The 19374-nt window shown below is 29.8% G+C and overlaps 1 protein-coding gene across 2 annotated transcripts in view; it reads left to right on the forward strand.

Annotated features, from left to right (window-relative positions):
• Nucleotides 1-518: 518 nt before the first annotated feature.
• Nucleotides 519-19374, forward strand: part of LOC129965822 (CD109 antigen-like) — a 91295-nt gene continuing 72439 nt past the window's right edge. Inside the window, exons 1-2 of one of the 2 annotated variants that reach the window (XM_056080031.1) lie at nucleotides 519-775; nucleotides 8027-8108. In XM_056080031.1, the coding sequence (XP_055936006.1) occupies nucleotides 8107-8108 (2 nt within the window). In that variant the 5' untranslated portion in view covers nucleotides 519-775; nucleotides 8027-8106. The remainder of the gene's footprint in view (nucleotides 776-8026; nucleotides 8109-19374) is intronic. The other variant, XM_056080032.1, reaches the window with a different exon arrangement.

The following is a 19374-nucleotide window of genomic DNA, read 5'->3' on the forward strand; positions in this document are numbered from 1 at the left end:
TTAAATTTTAAGATTTTTTTTTATAAACGCACTATTAAAACTAATTTTTTAAAAGCGATCTGAAATGAAACATTTTCTTATTTTCGTCTATCAAATTTTGTCACTTAAAACTGCTTTTATAGAGATTAAAATTAAAATCAATTAAAACTTATCTGGTTATGGAAGTTGGAAAAGGGGAGGGGAAATATTTTTATTGCTTTAAGGTCCTTTAAAAGTATTTATTTGGTCCTATTTTATGAAGTATAGGATTGTATTATGAAAGCAGTATAATGAAAGATATGACATATAATATGCACTTGCTAGGAACGTAAAATGCCTATATATGCCATAGTCAGCGGGTTGCCACGCCACTAGTACCTTTATCCATTTCGCATAGCCAACAGAATATGGAAGAAGCGTGCACCTCACAACTGGAAATCTGCCGCCAAAAGTTTTTCCACCACGTGATTTTTTCCCCCACCCCTATCTCCTACCGGAATAAATGGAAAAGATCGTCAGCTCACTTGGCGCTTGCCTGCGGTAAGATGCAGACGAAAACGTAAAAACTACGTAATCTGTTACACCCTTCATTGTAGCGCATACTTAAATTGCGAGTCATTTGGACCGCAATTCGGTTTCATTTCGAACAGTTAGAAATGTATTTACCAGTTTCGCCTATATACCAAACGACAAATAATTTTGTAAGTGCTTCCTTTTCTTTTGTGCAAGTATTGCAAACGATTTGCTACGGCTGAGTCTTCCGAGGCCGGTGACATCGTGGTTTTCTACCGTACAGGTAAGACATTTGTTTTGAGTGGTTTTTATTCTTTTACTCAACGTTTCCCGGCTTTTTCCCTGAGTAATAGGCCCACCTAATATGGAATTGAATTTTGGCAACCTTATTATGTTATTAACCATTTATTAAAATTATTTCTAATAATTAATATAAACAGTTCAAATTATTAAGTTTAAAAAAATTAAATTTCAAGTTTGAAATTATTTTTTATTTAGATGTCGATAATGATTGAATGAATTAATCTATAACATAATCAAAGGTAAATAGATTTGCTGTCATCAATTAAATTAGAAATATATTGTTAGTTCAGTTTGTATTAGAATTAAAATTGTATTTTATAGTTGCATTACAAATTAGAATTGTACTTTCAGAGTAGAACTATAATTCTTATTAAGATTTTAATATTGTTATTAAGGCTTTATTTATTAAAACATTTGTGCAATTCAATACGTTTTTTATTCATCAGATAAAATTTAATTCTTGCAGGATATATATCTTCAATTAATATAGTATTATTTGTATTACATTAATTAATTAAAAACATCTGAAAATTTTAATGTGTTTTCTTTATTTGTGTGAATTTTATTTTTATTTACATTTAAAGTATTACTTTTCCTGTTTAAGTTCCAGTAATATTAATACCGTATTAATTTATAATGTGTAAAAAATCAATAAATTAATTATCGTCTGAATTTATTTTCATTCTTAAATAATGTATAACAATTTTTAGTTAAAATATTCTATTAAATAACGTGCATGAGAATTAATAATTTTGTTAATTTCAGTTAGAATTTGTTATTTTAAAAACTTTTATATTACAATTATTATTTTAGATTTTTAATTTGTATAAATAATAAAAGCCGATATGCGACACTCTTTGCATGTGATCAACAGAGCAGACCACTAAACTTAAAGAAACTAAATTTTACGTAATATATTTTAGAGATTAAGGATATACGGTGGGGAGTGTCTTTTTTTTATGAAATTCCAATGAATTAAATAATTAAGTAAAAAATTGACAAATTTTTTTTATCGATATTTCTTGAAATATTACTACAGAATAATCATTTTTAATCATCTTAAGATTAAAAAAAAAAACCCACTTTTTTTATGATGTCAGTTTAGTTGCCATGCAGTATTAACTTAATTTTGATATATTTTAAAAAAGTATTTTCATGCTTTATAACAATATTTTTCATTGTTATGAATTTGATTGTTTTCATTGTTTCTATGAATATTTAATCATGGTTTTTTCTTCTATCGTTGAAAACTAAGGAATGATGACTATTTTCCCACCACATATCCATCTATACCGTCGATATGAATTTTAAATTCTTTGTTGAATCTGTTAATGAAGCTTTCTAAGATAATTAATTTACATAAAGAGTAATATGCCGAATTTATTGAAAGATTATATTCTTTATTCTTAACATGTTTCAATCTAACTCGCGTGCTGTTTAGCATACTCAAAAAAATATAGAAGTGAAATACGTCGCACTGTTTAAATTTTGAAATTAATTGCACATTTTACATGAAGAGTAAAAAAAGAAATGAAATGAAATGATCGCACCGCGTATGACCATGCGCAATTCACATGTTAAATGAAACGGGTAATAAGCTTTTTTTTTAAAGATGTAAATATGATATAATATAGTTTGAAAATTTTAGAAAGGTTCATGTACATAACAAACAGGATAAGTGTAAGGTTTTTAAGAGAACATGGTTTGATAATGATTTAAAATTTAAATATGCTTTGTTAAAGGAGCTATGAATATCAAATTATGCATAAGAAATTTAATTGGAATTATACATTGCCATATTTCCGGCCAACCAACTGAACGCCAAAGAAGGCTAGTTATTAATATGACAAGAAAAATAAATCTCACTGTACCAGATTTTGTATCTGAAAATGTATCAAATTTTAGAATCTGGTATTAATAATAACACCAAATTTTATTCTGATGTTAGAATAACTGATTGGCAAATATCTTTTCTTTCTTACGTAAAAATAAAAATAAAAAGTTTTCGATATAAGGACACCCAATTCTTTCCCCTCTACACTGCGAATAAGGGATGTGGATGTCTACCCTTTCATTGCGAGTAAGGGATGAGCAATCTCGAAAAACACATTTTTAAAACTCTCTCTCTCTCTCTGAACAATTACCTGTCGTACTGTGAATTATTGAACATATTTTAGTCTTTACAATAAATTTGTATATTTCTATCAAATTTTAAATATATTTTGTTTGTTCAAGTGTAAGTGACCACAGTAATTTAAAAAATCAGTAAAATTTAATGCACTATTTTAGCATCTGAAGTATAGATAAATATCTAATTTTGAACGAAATCTGCCAAGAAATACAATAACTCGTAAACACTTTGTAAAAGATGGATGAAATTTAGTGCGGTCTAACACCAAATTTTTAGATTTCGATTAAATTTTGAGCGAAATCCATTCCCATGAAATTGTCTATTTTTCCGAGTGCAAATGAATACGAAAACTTCAAAATGCACAGCGCTAGATCGGTAAAATTTGGTAAATAGTTTTAAAATCTAAATTATATATCCGTTTATTTTTTCTTTAAATTTTCACTCAAATTCGTCAAAATGTTGATCATCTGTCAGTCTGGCATTTCCTATGCATATAAATGCGATAACTCAAAAACTGAACAATTTAAATAAATGTAAAATGAGATTTTGTTGCAGTACTGCGCTAAATTGAAGTTATGCGGCAAATTTTGCTCTTAGTTGTTCAAAACAAAATGCTCTAATTGCAAATGAGATTTTCTTTTCTAAGGGCGAAATAATACATTCTTATATGCAAGATTATAAATATGAGCACTCGTAACTTCGCGACCTCGCTATTGAGGGTGAGAATCTTCCGGTATAGTGGTTGGTTCTCGCTAACCCTATGGGTACACGAAAAGGTGGGAGTCTAGCTCCTCCCATCGACGATGGGACGTACTTCCTTAGGGAAGGGTTGTACCGTGGCCGGTGATGGCCCTTAGAACTCAACCACAGTTATCGCCAGTGTTGTTGCGGTGGTCTTGTCATTCAAGCTTTTCCGTGTGGTCGGAGTAATCAGTTTGTGATTACTAAAGGTCCATAATTTTTTATACCGGAGGGGAAGGAGGCGATAACATCTTTATTAGGATATATTCGAGAAAGTTTCGTGGTGACCATTCCCGATAGTTTGCATTAATTTGATTCCATTATCCATTAATATTTTAATTTCCGATGAAAGAAATGAATGCTGCTATTCACCGTGAATGCTCTACTTTATAAATGGTTTATATCATTGAATTCCCCCTCAAAATAAAATTTTGTCCTTATTCATATCTAAAATGATTCTGCTCGGTTGCCATGTTACTACGTACCAAAACATTATTTCCTCATATTAATTTCTCACAGAGATATCATCAAATGGACAGATTATATTTTTATGCTTTATTGTTACTCGAATTTGGCTTGTAGTGGGCAAAAACTGATTCACAGACATAAAAAATCAACACCCAACACGCCACTGCTTCAACAAAATCTCTTAATTGTAAAATAAGTAAAATAAACGTAATTGTAAAATAAACGTAAAATATATGTATAAAATGTGAGAGTGTCATTTAATTTGCCGCAACTATTATCTAAAAGACTAATAATTTTATAATTTTTTAAGAGAGAGGAAAAAAGTCAGAAAAGGCATAATAGTAGACATTATTTAATTTTTTTTGATAATTATTACTTTCTCCTATACGTAGTATAAAGCATTGTAATCTCCTACACATAGTATAAAGTAAAAATTTGAGCTTGAGATTTTGACGAATCTCCATGTTTTAGAACTCCTTGAATTCGTAAAACACATTTTTAGAAAATGTTCGTCTGTCTGTTTGTCTATCTGTGACAAAGTTAATTAAAAACACTTTCAGCTAAATTTGGTATACAGTCTTTACACCAAATTAGTAGATTTCTATCAAATTTTGAGAAATATCCATTCAGAAGTTGTCTGTCTATCCTGCTGTTCAAATATAAATTAACATAATAATTATAAAAGAAGAAAGAGAGCTAGATGGATAAAATTCGGTACACATATTTAACATCTATAATGTAGATAAATCAAATGTTGAGCCGAATTCAACAAGGGATTGAGCGTCTGTCGGTCTGTATTTTCAGAAATATATAACCGAAAAACGCAGTTACTTAAATGTATCAAATTTGGCATGGAATTTTGTGAGTACAAATGCAGTTCTGTGTCAAATTTTTGTTTCAATCGGTTGGGAAAACTATCTAAAACACAAATTCGCTTTTCGGATACAACTAACAATATGCCAAGGATTAATTGTCAAAAACCTCGCCAAGGATGGCAGTATAGATTCGATAAAAATGCTAAATTTTCACCAAAGGTTAATATTTCGTAACTATTGTGCGCCAATGCCATACAAGGCGCACTCTAGGATTAAACGTTTATTAGAGAGTGTTCGAGAAAGTTTTCGGGAGCCCACCTCCGCTTGTACGATTATATATTTCTTTACTTGTATATATTTCTTTAAAACTCTCAATGAATTGATTTATTATACGGTATATAAACTGAAGAAAACAAACAACGATTGTGAATAATTATTAATTTTTTTTTTAATCTGAAAAAAAGGAAGAAAAAAAATGATTCATGAATATCATAAAAACTTAAGTAAAAAGAAAGAGTATAACCGATATGATTTTTCAAATTTCAATTATTTTCATCAAAAGGCATATTATTTCTTTGAAAATAATGGGAAAACTGATCACTAAGTTCAATCATTTATTTTTTTAATTTATCTTTTATCGAGATTTTTTTAGAATTGATTCCTTATTTTCTGTTGTTGTTTCTAATGGCACTTGTCATAGGCAAACCCTCTGACTTTAGAAGTCAGTGATTTTAAGTCAAGGGTGCCTCTCTTGTTTTTCAGTAGCGCTATCTAGGGCCAAGAGTATGGCTTAGCTATACACATGTCACAACCCTTTTTATGGGGCGGACTTCATTCATGCATTTAATTCACTCATCCACAGATCGTAATTAGGCCTCAATCAGAGAACGATCACCCCTGATCCATCACCCCCAGTGGTATTACTCTCGTCATGGAGGACTTTGTGACCACGACAGATTTATACTTGCGCCAGCCACCACACACACGGAGAGTCTTCGGCCAGCGGGGTTCAAACTCGCCACTCAAGGGACGCGAATCCAATGCCCTACCAACCAGGCTATCGCGGACAAATTATATAACAACAATAATAACACAAAGCTTACAAAAATAAACATGCATTCAAGAGATAGTGTAAGAAGATATTTTTTTGTCAATTATATTAATGTTTTCTGTTTTGATGAAAAAACTTCCAAGGGAGAATTGCATGAGTTTCATATGCAAACAAAGTATGAAATAATTGTAATAGGCGATGGTATGCATGTAACGCAATAAATAGATGGAATTCTGCATCATGCTGTATGCAAAAATAAGAAAAAAAATTCTTAAAGACTAATGAACAAATTATTTACAGCTACAAAGAAAAAAAAATTAAACCAAAATACATAAGAGTAAAGGTATGCAGATTATCCAGTCTAGGTGATATGGGGAATATGCTTTGAATAAATGCATAAAACATCACTAATGCTAACTTATTTTGAATGAAAAAAAAAGAAAGGAGATAGACATGGTTATATAATTCTCATGTAGGTAATTAAAGAGAAAGCTTATGACGTTTTACATATGATTGTAGAAAATGAATAACATTTTATATCTTTTTTCTAGAGTGTGGATATATATTAATAAATGATATTTGGAAATTTTGCTGATAAGTTCTTGAGTTTTCATTTCGTTTTGGCTGAGCTTGAAACGTTCATTAGTTGAGCTAGAAACAAAATAGTTAGCTTTTAAATATCTAAAAATGGAGCGAAAAATTCTTTAGTATACTTTTTTTTTGTGATATTTGATATAAAGCATTCTTATGAGATATTTTATATAAATCATACCAATCAGAGATAACTTTTCCATTAACGCTTTTTAATCAATTATTTATTTGTAACAAAATTTTTACTGTAGTGTATTTAAAATATCTAAATCACCAAACGACTTCTTTATTGTTGTAGAGCAGATGTCAGCTGATTTCAGATTCTGATAATATACCGCTACCTCACATTACTTTGACTGGAAAGTTGTTATAAAAAAATTGGAAAAAAGGGGGGGGGGCGAGAAGTTTTTACTAAGCCAAAATTTCTTTATTTAGTCCTTTAACTGGCTAGAGATGATAATAGGAATTTTCTCGGAAAATTCATGTCAAATATTTTTAGTTGCTTATAAAGCGCGGGAAACTTCAACCATGCTGAAAAGGATTGAGTGGGAGGGACTCTGGATATTCTCCAAAATGTCTTTTGGCAGTATTTTGGGATTGAAAGTCGATTCCAGAAGAAAAGAATGTTTTTTCAACATTATCTTTCTCTTAAAAGTAACGTCATACACTTCTTTTTGTTTGAGGAAACAACTTCCTGAGAATGAATCAAGTCAAGCTCACGTGATAAACGTGAAGTGTGTCTTTTGAAATTTGGGAGTCCATTGTGCAGGGTGCAGTTACTGTTCGTAACATTAAGAGCTATCTATGTCTTTGCTTTCGAAATAATAGTTTATATTTCGCCATTCATTGTTTTGTAATATGAATCTATTTTTGCCTTAATAGTCTAATTAATGTTTTTTTTTTCGTAAATCTTATTTCTGTTGTGTTATTCTGTTTCTTAGTGAACTTTAATTCTTTTCTTATATATAATGATTTATCTTTTTCTTACTATCTGATTCTAATTTCATTAATCTTTTTTTATTTATATTAGAATTGTTTATATTTATTAAATAAATTTAATTTAAATTATATTGATTTTTTCTGAACCTATACTACATTTAATTAATTTTTTCTAAAGCATATTTTCTTCTTTTCCCATCTATCATTTAGTTGATAAATATTTTTCACTTCCATCTTAGAAATCCTTAGACCTAAAAAAAAAACGCAGTACACAATCTAATGTTGCTTGAAAGATTCATCCAAATGTATCATCATTTTTTTAAAATCCTGGATTATTAAAGAGAAATTTAAAGAATGTTTTCATGTGACAATAATCTTTAAGCACAGCATCATGATAATAACATGATTACTGTGCCAACAAACGCATCATTTAGAGATATTTGAATTCATGTTTATTATAATATTATGAATTCACATGATTTTTTTTCAACTTAGGGTGCCAGCTCATTTACGCTTTTCTGGTAAACTCCCATACCACCGACTTAACTCTGGACCGATGTTGCCGAAATTTATTAATGTAAAATCTTCTTTATTTTTTTCGTTTTGTTTTTCTCATGTGTTATTATTAATTGTTATGTTTTATGTATATCCTCAATTTTTCTTACACAACCATTTACTAAGGAATCTCATTGCCATGTCATTATTCTATTCACTTGCTATGTCGGAAGGTTAAGAATCGTGGGTTCAAGACTTCGTGACAGTCCCCTTAAATCAGCAAATCGATATTATTAACTGCGACCACATTGAGCAAATATACAATAAAATGAACAATGTTCATTTTATTGTATATTGAACGTAAAGCAACATGGGATGTATGCATCCGTTTTTCATAGCAAGTATAACTTAATACCTGAACCATCTAACTATCAAGGATGATGCGTAAGGCAGGGACTGAGGGATTAAAATGTTGATGGATGAAGATCGATCGCATTAACCAATTCCATATAAATATATGTGTAATGATATTTTAAAATCTAATTTAGACTTAAGTAATTTCCTAATTTTTTTTAGCTTAATTTAGCCCATATTAACTTCATTCTAAAATGTTCTTTTATTTACTGATCCATTTCCATCTTTTTTATTTAATTATTGCAACAGAAGCTCTGTAAAATTGCTGACATCGACAAGTTCCTCCTCTCAAAGTGAAGGAATAAAAATTGTCAAGCCAAGCACGTTCTTTTAAAAGATCTCTATAATTCCCTTACCTAATTCGATCCGTGTAAATAAATCCATATGAAAATCTCACAGTATATAATCACGGGGAAAAATATTCCATTAGCTTTTCCTCATTTTCGCCCTTGTATCGTTTTGTGTTGGTGTGTTCGTCGCTTCTGCTTGTACATAAATCATGCCTCCCGGAATGGAATAAAACGAAGTTAAATATTCAAAGGGTCTTCTCTGTCTTCGGCCACGATTCTGCTTCAAAAAATCACACATACACACACACACACACACACACACACACACACACACACACACACACACACTAATAATAATAATACACAATAATACAATATATGTATCAATCCCCAATCCCTATAGCAGGAATTTTACAGCTATTTATATTTTTATTCCATGTAAAGATTAGTGGTATTTTTTTTAAAATCCTTATCAAAATACTTACTAACAAAATTTCTTACAATTTCTTTTAGTGCAACTTAAATTTTCGAAATTTCTTCGAGATTCCGCTTCATATGCATAAGTCTAGACCAAAAAAATGTGTGCATGATCCATGAAATGCAAGTGCTTTGTGCGCCTGATGGATTTACGATAGTTGCATAAACTGAATGTTCCGCATCACAGGCCGTGTTAGTTCCCTTTTCGTCCGGCTTTTTCTTTACAAACTTCAAAATTTCCGGTGTTTGAGTTTCCTGCGTTTACCTTTTGATTCGTTCTTTTCAAATTATTTTTCTCGTTAACAAACTGAACAGAACAATAAATGAACACACACACAAAAAAAAAGGAATTCTGAGTGCGTATTCTTTTTCTATTTCTGAGCTGCTGTAAATAAATCACTAATTCTGAGGCAAGAACAGTTTTCACAGCTTCCGACACTTCCTATATGCGTTTTTCTTATATGTTTATAATTTGATTGTTATTATTTTATTATTATTATCTTATGGAAACATGATAATGTTTTAGGAAAGAAAATTATTATTTTTTGCGTTGGCAATTTATTTCCTATAGCTTTCAGAACAGGATGAGGATTTTCACTTATGGATGTATTTTCTTGTTTAGATGTTATTTTATTTCATAATTGATCTTAAATATTATTTTTGTTACCATCATACCTACTTCTCAACTAATACATAGTCTACAATATTGAGTAATGTACCAATGTATTAGATTTTTTTAAAAATCAAGTTCAGGCATAGCATGCTTGGGAAAGAAATGTTTTCTAATTTAGCTCGGATATATTGATTTTCTTATTTCTCATATTAAAGAGCTATAGGGCCTTTAAATCTTTAATATTTCGAATTTTTTTTATGATTTTATTTAATAGCAGAAACCCTTCTGAACATTTTTTAGAATCACAAAAAAAAAAAAAAATGTTTTGATTTTTATATTTTTTAACGAATCGTCCAATTGTTTGAAACTTTGTAATTATTTTTGGAAAGAGGGTGTCTATTCATCCAGAACACTAGCAAATGTTACAATCGCATTCATCTTGTCTTCATACCCAGTGGCGTCTCTGACAGATAGCAATACAATACAATTCTGGAAATCATAAATACAAACGCAGAGTATTCTCTTTTGTTTGCTCTTCGAGGCATCCATTATCCGAATGTACATTTCTTGTTTAACATAAAAATATTTCTCCAAAAATGCATGTTAAACAATTTGTCCTCTGTCCAATTTGTTAATTAACTGATAATACACTGCGTTAAGGGACCATAAGACCTTTAACAGCTAAAACAGACCTTGAAAGTTGGTCAAATGCGACTCCCCTTAAAGAAAAAAAAAATTCTTAATATATTTTTTATCACAGTTTTATAAGACATTTAACCTTATAATTATGAATTTTTAAATCAGTGAAATAATTTTCATTGATTAAATATATGTGAAAAATAATGTTCCGTATAAAGCTTTCGAAGACAGAATTTGCTTGCGCGCAAATTTTTCTGAAAATAAGCATAAGCTAGTAAAATGTAACTTCAACTTCAAACTCTTTCTCTATGTTCAACCAATTGTCCAAAACGAAGTCCAAACAACTATTTTAAGCGGTGGCTTCTAAATTCTCAGATTTTTCTTGTCGCCCATTGAATTAATTAGGAAAGTCCAGTTCCACCAATTATTAGAATATTATTAGCTGATTAAAATATTGATTACCTTACAGGTTACGTGAGAAAATATGAAGAAATGCGATAAAGAAAAAATTTCATTTAAATGTGATATTTATTTCCGAAATAATAAATTTCACGTCTACAACCGAAATCAATAACTTTAGAATTCCAAAATAAATGTTCCGACTTTATGCATTTTAAATAGTTAGCCTTAATAATAACAAGCACTATAACGTTTTCAAATTAATTCATGAGAACAGGTAAAAATATAAATTCCTTATAAAATGAAAAAAATTAGTGTTCCAAAATTGACATGATTTACTTTTATTAACATTACATACTTTTTACTACCATTAAAATTATATTTTACTTTGAATTTATAAAATTGTTAGTCGATCCCAACACCTATTTTGGACGATATAAACTTTTCCAGAACTGCTACGAATTCGTAACGGACTTCTTCCTGATTTCTTTGCTTGTGATCCTATAATTTTAAGTTCCCCCACATAACCTCGTGACTTCAGGAGGGACTCGTTGAGTTGATATTTTTGAACTTTCATTGAATTACCTTTCAGTGCTTTATTGTTATATATAATTTCACTTCACTTGATTTGATATAACTTAATGTCAATGTTTCTACCAAATTGGCAGATTTTAAAGCCGTGCTATTTTAATTTCTGACATATGGTTTGTTTATAGTGTTCCAAAATTCAGGAAAAATTTACCTAATTATTAATTTGGTGTAATGTAAAGGCAGATTTTTTTTTTGGAATATTGTAATATTCATTTTTATGCGATAATATTTTCGTAAATTATCGTTGAAAAACATTAAAAGGTTGCTTAATTTTTAATTCATTAAAATTCTATTAAAAATCTCTCTGATGTGCACATTCCTACCCACCAAATCTGTGCCAAATCTGGTAGCTCTAAGCAAACTGCCTATTCTGTAGTGCGCCAACACTTTTTCCTCAAACAAAATAACATTGTCTTATTGACATCATGGAGCAGATCCTTTCACTTTTAAATGTAAAATATTTTTTTAATTAAAATTATATTTCTTCCATTCTCTTCTTATGTAAAGTTATGATTAAATTAATTCAATTCTGATATTGCAGTGCAAGTTTCTCATTGAATCATTTGTACATCACCATACACTCTATTCCCAGTCACGTCAAAAAAATGTTTCTCAATATATTATTAAAATCATTGCAACAAGTAAAGGAAATGTTGCAAAGGATAAAGAAATTAAACCTTATATGGAGAAATGTTTTTGGGAAATTTCAGGATGTTTTGATTGGGCTGTAGTTTTTCCGTTTCAAAATATAGCAGCTTGAGTAAACTCAAAAATATTTGTATTTTAGATGACGATGTCGTTCAAAATACGTACATTTTAGAGTGAATTCTTTGCATCTCCAGATCAGAATGTGAATTATAAAATTTAATTTTTAGTTCTTCGGAAAGAAAATATTTATTTAAATTTAATTTTAGGTTCGAAATTTGCTTCTTTTAATAAAATTCTTTAAAATAGGATTTAAATTGTTAAGAAATGTAGCTTTTTTTGGGGGAGGTCTTTTAGATGCATATTAGTATTCTCCCCATGTTTGTTACGTCCAAACAGTTTTGCTTAATGATTTTTGAAGTGAATCTAAAAAAAAGTAAAATATTCTTAGCAAAGATTGAAATTTTAGCAGATATTCAAATAATTAATTGATGACTTCAATTCTGATGTGTTTTATGTGCAAATGAGTATCACGAGGCTATATAATTTTTTTTAACTTCTCAACTTTTTCTAATTTAAATAAACCAATCGTAAAATATTTTAAAGCAAAATTTGATATCTCTATTCTTTTGCAAAGTGAATGATGTTTGAAGAAAGTCTAATTCAACTTTGAGATCGATTAATGTTTATGTTATGTGAAGAATTTCTGAAATCAAATCGCTTTGGAGATCAAATCTTTTCTTGAATACAGGAACACCCTGCTGTCCATTTTTAGGACGGATTATCGCAGTCATATATCTCAACGACTGAAGTGGAGTTGATTTTGTGAAATACTGTGGAGAAAAATATCTATATTTGGCAAGTTTGTTGCTTAATCTTGTTCACCAAGTTCTCAAGTTCATCAACCAGTTTTCTTCAGCAAGTTCTTGTTGAATCTGATTTTACAGTATAAACGAACTTTATAAGAAAAAGAAGATGCTTTTGATTCGCTACTTCGCCTTTTTTTGTCTTGTATGTTGTGTTTTTATGTTTGTTCCGCCGACTTGAATCTCCATCTCCAACCTGGAAATTTTAATAATGGAGTTTAAAACGCTCTTTACGAGCAAAAACATTATAAATTGATTTAATTGGCACGACATTTATATTTGAATTGTAAAAATGTATTTCAATATTCTTAATCGCTTAGGTACAATGCCCATTTTATGCTTCCCTTAAGTTTCCGGTTTTATGGGATGCAAGATTTGTTGAATTATGTTCTTCTATAAATTAAATGCAGAAGTATTTGAAGCTTTCTGAACGGTATGTTTTCTTCATTAATCGCCAACACAACGTCAAGAAAGAAGAGGCTATGGATGTGTGGAGAGGCTTAACAAGCGTTTGTGATGCTAAATGCCAATTCTGAAATTATACACAAACTTTTGCTAACGTTTTTGTCTTCAAACTTAGAAATTTTCAACAATAAAGTTATTTAGTTTTTAAAGCTCATTCTTAATTTTTATTAGAATTGAAATTTAATTCAATGTGCCCCTTCACATAGTCAGTAATGCCAGGTCGCCAAAGTAGCTGGTATACAGCTCAACAAGGCAAAAAAGATCAATTTTAAACAAATTAACAATAAGGGGAAACAGCCTATTGGTTTGGGTCATAATATTGACGACAAACTCAAGCAGACATTAAAGTAGATTTCAACATAGTCAATATAATATTGATTCATTTTCATTTTCTACTCGTATATGCTCGTATTAATTGGCTATTTACTTTTATGAAAATTTGTTGGCTATTTCGTAATATGCATCATTTTTCTTTAAGAATTTATAATGGCTAACGAAACAGTGACTATGATAATAAAAATCAGTTAATTGAAATTGTTTTAAGGTTGAAGTGAAGATTAGTGTGGCCCCGAGTTTGTCGCCAATATGGCAACCCAACGGAACGCTCTTCTAGCAACCCTAATGCTGTTTTGTTTACTACTTTTTTACAATGGTTGAATTGTACATGAACTACAACTATTTTATGAAAAATGTTAAATTAAAAATAATAAGAAAAATATCGATTAAAGATTTTAATTTTGTTCTTTATTATAATTAAAAGTTTTTTTACAACTAATAAGACACTGCAATTTTATTCTTAATGTGAATACAAACAGAAAATACTTATTCTTTTGCAATTTTTAATTGTTAGTATGCGCTTTAAAAAATCGTCTGAATTCTTACTTTACGAAATCGTCTGCATTCTTACTTTGAAAGTCAGCTGCATTGGAATTCTTCGCAGTTCTCGCAATTCTTTTGGTGCTCTAACGGTTGGTTCACTTCATAATTTCTTATGTCGGCAATTGTACAAGAATGGATGTTGAGTAAATGAATGGAAGACAGTATTTCGAACCTGCAGAATGGATGAAGGGTGAGTGGAATATATATATTTTTTACGAGTTGATGAAGTTGGGAAAAGGATGCTTGTTTGAAATTTTGTATGGAGAATGTTTCAATTGCTTCCTCCATTCTTTCTTTTCTTTTGGCTATGTACTGTTCCTGTTATCCACACAGTCCTTATGTTCAATGTGCTAGCGAAGCTACTAGGTTCCCTCTCCCGTTGCTAGCGAGCCGTAGGATGTTTTTATAAGTTAAAAAACTCTGCCCGGTGCCTTCTACAGATGCCGAAGGCGTCGCATGATCTAACTCTTGCTTTGCACCCAACAGACCGGCGCAGCCTGTCTCAAAAAAACAAACAAAAAAAAAACAATATTTACTAGTCAAAAATCATAATTATATTGCAGAAAGTGGTAACCGTAGCTATTCCGCAGACGTGTTTGTTTACTTCATCCGCCATCTTTATTGGCGCAGCAGGAGGTACACTAATCTTCACTTTTACATTGTTTTAATATTCTTTTTACCGATCTCTTATATCTTAATAAATTGTGTTGATATGAAACAACTGAAATTATTACAACCAAAGTGATGTGTAGAAAGATAAATTGAATCCTAGTTTTGTGGGCTCCCGAGTTTGTCGCCAATATGGTAATCAAAAAGGTAAGAGAAAGAGTTTTCCTAGTAACTTGGTACTGATTTGTTTACAAATTTTTCGCTTGTTTAGCTGTATATCTACTACGAAATTTTTGTAAGGAATGAAAATTAAAAATGATCGACAAATAAACATTCATTAAAGATTTTATTTAAGCTACGTTTTATAATTAAAAGTAATATTATTTCTAATAAAACATTCTAGTGGTATTTTTTAAAGTGAAGTATTTTTAAGTTATACTTTTTTCCTTATCCTTTTTTTTATCATGTGAGAATATGATGTTGTTTTGGTTAGGGGGTTTTGAAGCTCGAAATCACGTAGGCAATGAATATTGAAGCTCAAAATCGCGTAGACAATGAATAAAGCATAAATGGCAATTTTCATCATCGCATATATTTTTTTACCTGTTTTTACCAGTATTGCATTATTATTATGTGTGCTTCTTTGAAAGTAGATGTCTTTTTAAAAGGTTGACCTTCTCTTACCAGTATTGCTTTATTATTACGTATGCTTCTTTGACAACAGATGCGTTTTTTAAAGGTTGACGTAGAACTATGACATTGTGGTGAATAGCATATAAGCCAGTTAACAACTCTTCTATCGGAACGATTGTTTTGGTATAATGGTTTAGTTACTGGACTGGAAACCACAAGGTCCCAGGTTCTATCCTCGCGCATCTCATATCGCCACAGCATCATAGCTGTTATTTAATCTCAAAATTAGTCCGGCTTCAAAACTTTGTTTACCAGCTAGAAAGTTTTAAAAAAATGTATATATATATATATATATATACACATACATAGAGAGAGAGAGAGAGAAGTCTTGTGATTGTTTCAAACTGGTTAATGACTTAAATTAATTAAGACAAATACTGATTTAAAAAATAATAATATTCTCACATGATAACTTGAAATTTGCAATCGTAGATTTCAGTTAAATTTTTTTTATCGAAACATTTTTCTGCTGAGTATATAAGAGAAATGATTACACTTGTAAGTTCTGATAAAATAACTTTTAAAGAACTATATATTATTGGAGAGCTAAAGCAATTCTTTTTACCATGATCATGTCCATAAGAGGGTATACTTTTTACTTTTTCGTATACATACTATAGAGAGAGTACAGTAAAAAAAAAAAAAAAAAAAAAATTCGAACTGAAGATTTCGACGAATTTTCACGTTTCAGAGTTCCTGAGTTCAAAAAATTTTCAAGACGGATGTCTATGTGTCTGTGACAAAGATAACTCAAGCACGTTTTAGACTAGACAATTGAAATTTGGTATATGGTTTTCACACCAAATTTGCAGATTTCTACCAAATTTTGAGTAAAATCTGTTTAGAGAAAGTCCATCTATCTGTCTGTTCGAATACAAGTTAACAAGATAATTACAAAACGAAGAGAGCTAGATAGATAAGATTCGGTTCACATCTATATTGTAGACACCTGTCAAATTTTGAGCCAAATCCACCTATCCTGACTGTCTATGAGTCTGTGCTTTCAGAAACACGTTAACGCGATAATTCAAAAATGCAATGGCTTAAATATATCAAATTTGTTATGTGGCTTTTTGACTACAATTGCAGTTTTGTGTTATATTTTTGTTTCAGTTGATTGAGAAAAATATGTAGAAAATATAAATTCGATTTTTGGATACTCTTAACTCATACTAGGAATTAATCGCCAAATAATACGTCTAAAATGACAGGACGGATTCAGTAGAAATGCGAATTTCACGACAAAGGTTAATATTTCGTAACTATCGTACGCCAGTGCCATGCAAGGCGTTCTCTGGCAGGACAAGTTTATTAAAGATCATGCAAGAAAGTTTTGGGAAGATCACTTCTGTTGGTTATAAATAGCAGCATGATATTTTTAAAAAGTATAAAACTTTCAAGATATAGAACCTCTTGAACGGAAAAAAATAGTTCAAAACGTTCTATAGGACAGACCATTTCAAGTACAGATATCAAATTTAGCGTGTTATCGTTTTTCTTATACAAATTCTCATTAAACAATGATTTTGCGAAATTTTCAATATATTTTTAATTAAAAATTAATCGATATTTTAACGTTTTCCTTCCATAACTTCGAAGTTTATAGCTGTGCAAAAACATATTATCCAGCCACTTTACATTTCGAAAAGGTGTATTTCATTTCATTTGAATTTCGAAAAGGCCACTTTTATTTTCGCTAAGTTGTTTTGCATATTTCGCACATTATTCTACAAAGAATAATTATATTTAGGGAAGGTCACTCTTAATTCTAAAATAATTGTGTCTATCCATTATCATCTGACATAGCGATAATTTAATTTTGATAAAAAAGAATAAAGAAAGAAAGAAAAGCAGAGAGGAAGGGGGGGGGACTTCTTAGCTGAAAGCAAAATAATGTGAGGTTAGATATTATTTTCTTATATTGCGACTTCACAAGAGTTGATACTATTTGACATGTTTTTTTCATAATGCACTTACATGATTTTGAATTTTCTGTAAGACTATATGACGAGTTTTGGATGTCGATGAATCATGTGCTAAATTTCATTCACCTAGCTCTTTGTAGTTTTGAGTTATTGCCTTTACTTAGTCACGAGCAGACTTTCTTGAACGAATCCGATTCAAAATTTTATTTTGGTGCACTTTACGTCCAAAATTTGATTTTGATGCGAAAATCAGGTAACAAAATTTCCCCTGATTTTGTAGATTTTTTTTTTAAGTTTATGTTTATAGATTAAACAGGCAGATATGCAATATTCCAAAAATGTTTTATTTTTGTGTGTTTGTGTGTATTCAGGGATATCTAAAGTAAAATTTCATCACATTTAACGTTCAAAATATTTTTTCTTTTAATATTCCATTTATCGGAAATTATATATGGTTATAATTTTTTGGTAAAACGTAAGAGCAGATCTCATAAAATCCTTAGAGGCGACCAAAAATTTCTCAAAAATAAATAAATAAATAAATTCTCATCCATTAAACTTCAAATACATTATATATTTCTTTCTTCCTTTTTTGAAGAAAATATTTTTTCCTGCAATTTTTTGCTGTTTCTTGCATCAACAAATGCAAGAAATTATTTGATCGATGCAATCTTCTACCACATGTTCTCTTAGTTTTTCTCCTCATGTCATTTCATAAACGTTGTTTTGAGAAAAATTGCGATGACACAATTTATTTTTTAAACATCTGGTCGATGAAGAGCCGTTTTGGAATTTTATAGCTCTTGTATTTTTAACGGATATTTGACTTCCTATTCCTATAAATTTAGTTCACTGTTTATTGTGATGAGACTGTCGGTTGTGTAATAATTTTCTAGCATACGTGGTGAGATATAAAATTTTCCACATGTTTATTGATGATTGATTATAGATGTATAGATGTTGATTATTATACATGTAACCGCATGTTATATATATAATTTAAATTAGCATATGTTTTACTTTCTTTTATATAAGTTGGAAATAAATCACAATCATTTAAAAATATTTTCTATCTGTCATCATTAGGTCAACACAATTATTCAAAAACATAAGCTTGATTAATGAAATGTGGTATACTGTTTTTATATTATATTGTATGTAATATATGTACGTACCGTGTCAAGATGTGACTGTAATCCTCTCCGATAATCGGGAATCTAGAGACTAAGTTTTAAATTTTGTCTTCTTTCCTTTGCACAAGATTTTCCAATGTCATTTATTTGAAATAATAAATATATATTCAGAAGTGTCATTCCATATTTAATACTTTTATCATTTATCAAAAATTTTCATGCATTTTTTAATTTAATTTTGACAAGAGAATTCGCGAATGTTACCATTCCCCCCCCCCCTCATTTTAAAATTATTATTTAAGAATATTCCCAAAAGAAAATTTTTCCCAACTCAATAGAGAAATTTTTTCGATATTTTTAATGTACTATTTTTTCACGGAATTTCATGAAATTTTTTGACATCATTATTGAAGGGCTTGAAATATGGAATTATTTTATTATTTGTTATTCTAAATAATATTGAATTATTAAAAATTTCCTCCAAATTATGATTTTTTATTAGCCTTCAGTTCCAATATAAATTTTAACTCCTCTTTTAAAAAAATTCGATGGTATTAAAAAAAAAAAATGGAAGGAAAACACGGTTTGATTTTCTGATACTTTTCACTATTAACAAAGGTCTCGGTTGAAAGAAGTTCGAACAATCGAGGTCTTATGGCATTGGATTAATTGGTTTACTAGAAAAAAGTCCTTTTCAAATTGCATAATTT

The sequence above is a fragment of the Argiope bruennichi genome, chromosome 4 (assembly GCF_947563725.1).
Source record: "Argiope bruennichi chromosome 4, qqArgBrue1.1, whole genome shotgun sequence".
Taxonomy (NCBI): Eukaryota; Metazoa; Arthropoda; class Arachnida; order Araneae; family Araneidae; genus Argiope; species Argiope bruennichi.